This window comes from Oncorhynchus nerka, linkage group LG14 (genome assembly GCF_034236695.1).
Source record: "Oncorhynchus nerka isolate Pitt River linkage group LG14, Oner_Uvic_2.0, whole genome shotgun sequence".
NCBI lineage: Eukaryota > Metazoa > Chordata > Actinopteri > Salmoniformes > Salmonidae > Oncorhynchus > Oncorhynchus nerka.
This window is the reverse complement of record NC_088409.1, coordinates 13,815,634-13,821,490: the sequence shown is the minus strand read 5'-3', so window position 1 is coordinate 13,821,490 and position 5,857 is coordinate 13,815,634. Positions and strand designations below refer to the sequence as shown.

At 39.6% G+C, this 5,857-nt stretch overlaps 1 protein-coding gene across 4 annotated transcripts in view; it reads left to right on the top strand.

Annotated features, from left to right (window-relative positions):
* Positions 1–3,641, top strand: part of skap2 (src kinase associated phosphoprotein 2) — a 24,724-nt gene extending 21,083 nt beyond the window's left edge. Inside the window, exons 12-13 of one of the 4 annotated variants that reach the window (XM_065027461.1) lie at positions 3,245–3,344; positions 3,439–3,641. In XM_065027461.1, the coding sequence (XP_064883533.1) occupies positions 3,245–3,280 (36 nt within the window). In that variant the 3' untranslated portion in view covers positions 3,281–3,344; positions 3,439–3,641. Of the gene's footprint in view, positions 1–3,244; positions 3,349–3,417 lie in introns of all 4 variants that reach the window. The other 3 variants (XM_065027462.1, XM_065027463.1, XM_065027464.1) reach the window with 3 other exon arrangements.
* The last annotated feature ends 2,216 nt before the right edge of the window (positions 3,642–5,857 follow it).

Here is a 5,857-nt window from a genome sequence, read left to right as displayed (position 1 = left end):
TTTTCTCTCTCTCTCTCTCTCTGTTTTCTCTCTCAACTCTCTGTTTTCTCTCCTCTCTTTCTGTTCTGTTTTCTCTCTCTCTCTCTCTGTTTTCTCTCCTCTCTCTCTCTCTCTGTTTTCTCTCTCTCTCTCTCTGCAGCAGACCATTCTCTCTCTTCTCTCTGTCTCTCTCTGTTTCTGTCCTTCTCTCTGTTTTCTCTCTCTCTCTCTCTGTTTTCTCTCAGTTCTCTCTCTCTTCTCTGTTTTCTCCTCTTCTCTCTCTGTTTTCTCTCTCTCTCTCTCTCTCTCTGTTTTCTCTCTCTCTCTCTCTGTTTTCTCTCCTCTCTCTCTCTGTTTTCTCTCTCTCTGTTTTCTCTCTCTTTTTCTCTCCTCTCTCTCTCTGTGTTTCTCTCTCTCTCTGTTCTCTCTTTCTCTCTTTCTCCATCTCTCTCTTCTCTCTGTTTTCTCTCTCTCTCTCTCTGTTTTCTCTGTCTTTCTCTGTTTTCTCTCCTCTCTCTCTCTCTGTTTTCTGTCCTCTCTCTCTCTGTTTTCTCTCTCTGTCTCTGTTTTCTTCCTCTCTCTCTCTCTGTTTTCTTTGTGTTTTCTCTCCTCTCTCTCTTTTCTCTCTGTTTTCTCTCTCTGTTTCTCTCTCTCTGTCTCTTTCTCTCTGTCTCTCTGTTTTCTCTGTTTTCTCTCCTCTGTTTTCTCTCTGTTTCTGTTTGTTTTCTAATCTCCATCTCTCTGTTTTTCATCTCTCTCTGTTTTCTCTCTGTCTCTCTCTCTGTTTCTCTCCTCTCTCTCTCTGTTTTCTCTCCTCTCTCTCTCTGTTTCTCTCTCTCTCTCTGTTTTCTCTCCTCACTCTCTGTTTTCTCTCTCTATTCTTCTCTGTTTTCTCTCCTCTCTCTCTCTGTTTTCTCTCTGTCTTCTTCTCTGTTTTCTCTCCTCTCTCTCTCTCTGTTTTCTCTCCTCTCTCTCTCTCTGTTTTTTCTCTCTCTCTCTCTCTGTTTTCTCCTCTCTCTCTCTCTGTTTTCTCTCTCTCTTTGATGTTTTCTTCTCTGTTTCTCTCTCTCTGTTTTCTCTCCTAGGCTCTCTCTCTCTGTTTTCTCTCTCTCTCTCTGTTTTCTCTCCTTTCTCTCTCTGTTTTCTCTGTTTTCTCTCTTCTCCTCTCTCTCTGTTTTCCAATCTCTCCTCTCTCTCTCTGTTTTCTCTCCTGTCTCTCTCTCTCTGTTTTCTCTCTCTCTCTGTTTTCTCTCCTCTCTCTCTCTGTTTTTCTCCTCTCTCTCTCTCTGATTTTCTCCTCTCTCTCTCTGTTTTCTCCCTTCTTTCTCTGTTTTCTCTCCTCTCTCTTCTCTGTTTCTCTCCTCTCTGTCCTCTGTTTTCTCTCTCTCTCTCTCTGTTTTCTCTCCAATCTCTCTCTCTGTTTCTCTCCTCTCTCTGTCTTTTCTCACTCTCTCTGGTCTGTTTTCTCCTCTGAAGATTTCTCCTCTCTCTCTGTTTTTAATCTCCTGTCTCTGTTTTCTCTCTGTTTTCTCTCCTCTCTCTCTGTTTTCTCTCTCACTCTCTCTCTGTTTTCAGAGAAACTCTGGGAGGAAGTTTTCTCCTCTTCTCTCTCTCTGTTTTCTCCTCTCTCTCTCTCTGTTTTGCAGTCTCTCTCCTCTCTCTTCTCTGCATGTCCTCCTCTCTCTCTCTGTTTTCTTTCCTCTCTCTCTCTGTCTTTCTGTTTTCTCTCTCTCTCTGTTTTCTCTCTCTCTCTCTGTTTTCTAGGAGACTCTGTTTTCTCTCTCTCTCTCTCTCTCTTTTCTCCTCTCTCTCTCTCTCTGTTTTCTCTCCTCTCTCTGTCTCTGATTGAAATCTCTCCTCTTTCTGTTTTCTCTCTCTCTCTCTCTCTGTTTTCTCCCTCTCTCTCTTTTGGCTCTTCTCTCTGTTTTCTCCTCTCTCTGAGTCTGTTTCCTCTCTTCTCTCTGTTTTCTCAATCCTCTCTCTCTCTTCTGTTTTCTCTCTCTCTCTCTTTTCTCTCTTTCTCTCTCTGTTTTCTCTCCTCTCTCTCTCTTCTCTCCTCTCTCTCTCTCTCTGTTTTCTCTCCTCTCTCTCTCTCTGTTTTCTCTCCTCTCTCTCTCTCTGTTTTCTCTCTCTCTCTCTCTCTTTTCTCTCTCTCTCTCTCTCTCTCTTTTCTCTCTCTCTCTCTTTTTCTCTCTCTCTCTGTTCTCTCTTTCTCTCTCTCTCTCTCTGTTCTCTCTACTTCTCTCTGTTCTCTCTCTCTTCACTCTGTTCTCTCTCTTCACTCTGTTTTCTCTCCCTGTTCTCTCTACTTCACTCTGTTCTCTCTACTTCACTCTGTTCTCTCTACTTCACTCTGTTCTCTCTCTTCACTCTGTTTACCCTCTCTCTCTTCTACTCTGTTCTCTCTACTTCACTCTCTTCTCTCTACTCACTCTGTTTTCTCTCTCTCTGTTCTCTCTACTTCAATCTGTTCTCTCTACTTCACTCTGTTTTCTCTCCTCTTCTTCTCTACTTCTCTCTCTTCTCTCTACTTCTCTCTCTCTCTCTCTGTCTCTCTACTTCAATCTCTCTACTTCTCTCTGTTCTCTCTCTCCACTCTGTTCTCTCTACTTCACTCTGTTCTCTCTCCTCTGTTCTCTCTACTTCACTCTGTTCTCTCTACTTCACTCTGTTCTCTCTCCCTGTTCTCTCTACTTCACTTTCACTCTGTTCTCTCTACTTCACTCTCTTTTCTCTCTACTTCACTCTGTTCTCTCTACTTCACTCTGTTCTCTCTACTTCACTCTGTTCTCTCTCTTCTCTCTGTTCTTCTCTACTTCACTCTGTTCTCTCTACTTCACTCTGTTTTCTCTCTCTGTTCTCTCTACTTCACTCTGTTCTCTCTCTCTTCACCCTTCTCTCTACTTCACTCTGTTCTCTCTACTTCACTCTGTCTCTCTCTCCTGTTCTCTCTACTTCACTCTGTTCTCTCTACTTCACTCTGTTCTCTCTACTTCACTCTGTTCTCTCTACTTCACTCTGTTTTCTCTACTTCACTCTCTGTTTCTCTTCCTGTTCTCTCTACTTCACTCTGTTCTCTCTACTTCACTCTGTTCTCTCTCCCTGTTCTCTCTCCCTGTTCTCTCTACTTCACTCTGTTCTCTCTACTTCACCCTGTTCTCTCTACTTCACTCTGTTCTCTCTACTTTACCCTGTTCTCTCTACTTCACTCTGTTCTCTCTCTCCTCTCGGTTGACTCTTTTCTCTCTGTTCTCTCCTCTATCAGGAGTACCAGAACTATGGTTGGTGGATCGGGAGATGAAGGGGTCTGTTGGCATCGTTCCTAAAGAGTACCTCATGGAGTTGTACGCCATTTAAAGGCCTGAGTAGGTATTAGATCATGCAACTCAGTCATGGGTGAAATAACTGTTGGATTGTTCCAGCAACACTAATGTGTAGTGTTTTTGTGTTCTGTTTCAGGGCATCTAAATCCAATCATCTTCCATGTGAGATGCATGGAAACAGACCATATCTGAAGAGGACACTGAACTAAGCAGCAAAGCCAACTGTCTGTAGCAAAATGAAAAATATCAGATGCATGTCGTGTCCATCTTGATCTCGCTAAGCGCTTTAAGGAGTTGTCTCGGCAGATTGAGTTCAGTAAACTGCTTTGGTTTCATTTATTATCGCCGCATTTCACCTTTTGATACAGAGTCTTTATATTGTGAACTGTCTAGAATGACTCTCTTATGGAGTCTTTATATTGTGAACTGTCTAGAATAAATCTCTTATGGAGTCTTTATATTGTGAACTGTCTAGAATGACTCTCTTATGGAGTCTTTATATTGTGAACTGTCTAGAATGACTCTCTTTCTCTTTATATTGTGAACTGTCTAGAATGTCTTTTGTCTTTATTTGTGAACTGTCTAGAATGAATCTCTTATGGAGTCTTTGTATTGTGAACTGTCTAGAATGAATCTCTTATGGAGTCTTTATATTGTGAACTGTCTAGAATGAATCTCTTATGGAGTCTTTATATTGTGAACTGTCTAGAATGAATCTCTTATGGAGTCTTTATATTGTGAACTGTCTAGAATGAATCTCTTATGGAGTCTTTATATTGTGAACTGTCTAGAATGAATCTCTTATGGAGTCTTTATATTGTGAACTGTCTAGAATGAATCTCTTATGGAGTCTTTGTATTGTGAACTGTCTAGAATGACTCTTATGGAGTCTTTGTATTGTGAACTGTCTAGAATGAATCTCTTATGGAGTCTTTATATTGTGAACTGTCTAGAATGAATCTCTTATGGAGTCTTTATATTGTGAACTGTCTAGAATGAATCTCTTATGGAGTCTTTATATTGTGAACTGTCTAGAATGAATCGCTTATGGAGTCTTTGTATTGTGAACTGTCTAGAATCTCTCTCTGGAATTGAACTGTCTCTTTCTCTCTATGGAGTCTTTAGAATGATTGTCTTTCTCTTTGTCTAGAATGAATCTCTTATGGAGTCTTTTGTATTGTGAACTGTCTAGAATGACTCTCTTATGGAGTCTTTATATTGTGAACTGTCTAGAATGAATCTCTTATGGAGTCTTTATATTGTGAACTGTCTAGAATGAATCTCTTATGGAGTCTTTTGTATTGTGAACTGTCTAGAATGAATCCTTATGGAGTCTTTGTATTGTGAACTGTCTAGAATGAATCTCTTATGGAGTCTTTGTATTGTGAACTGTCTAGAATGAATCTCTTATGGAGTCTTTATATTGTGAACTGTCTAGAATGACTCTCTTATGGAGTCTTTATATTGTGAACTGTCTAGAATGAATCTCTTATGGAGTCTTTATATTGTGAACTGTCTAGAATGAATCTCTTATGGAGTCTTTATATCACCTGTGAACTGTCTAGAATGAATCTCAACTGAGTTATGGAGTCTTTGTATTGTGAACTGTCTAGAATGAATCTCTTATGGAGTCTTTATATTGTGAACTGTCTAGAATGAATCTCTTATGGAGTCTTTATTTGTGAACTGTCTAGAATGAATCGCTTATGGAGTCTTTGTATTGTGAACTGTCTAGAATGACTCTTTATGGAGTCTTTTGAACTGTCTAGAATGAATCTCTTATGGAGTCTTTATATTGTGAACTGTCTAGAATGAATCGCATGGAGTCTTTGTATTGTGAACTGTCTAGAATGACTCTTATGGAGTCTTTATATTGTGAACTGTCTAGAATGAATCGCTTATGGAGTCTTTATATTGTGAACTGTCTAGAATGAATCGCTTATGGAGTCTTTGTAGTGAACTGTCTAGAATGAAAACGCCATATGGAGTCTTTATATTGTGAACTGTCTAGAATGAATCACAATGGAGTCTTTGTATTGTGAACTGTCTAGAATGAATTCTTATTCTTTATATTGTGAACTGTCTAGAATGAATCGCTTATGGAGTCTTTGTATTGTGAACTGTCTAGAATGAATCGCTTCTGGAGTCTTTTGTATTGTGAACTGTCTAGAATGAATCGCTTATGGAGTCTTTATATTGTGAACTGTCTAGAATGAATCGCTTATGGAACTGTCTAGAATGAATCGCTGATGGAGTCTTTATATTGTGAACTGTCTAGAATGAATCGGTTATGGAGTCTTTTGTATTGTGAACTGTCTAGAATGAATCGCTTATGGAGTCTTTGTATTGTGAACTGTCTAGAATGAATGCTTATGGAGTCTTTGTATTGTGAACTGTCTAGAATGAATCTCTTATTTTGTATTGTGAACTGTCTAGAATGAATCGCTTATGGAGTCTTTATATTGTGAACTGTCTAGAATGAATCGCTTATGGAGTCTTTCTGATTGTGAACTGTCTAGAATGAATCTCTTATGGAGTCTTTATATTGTGAACTG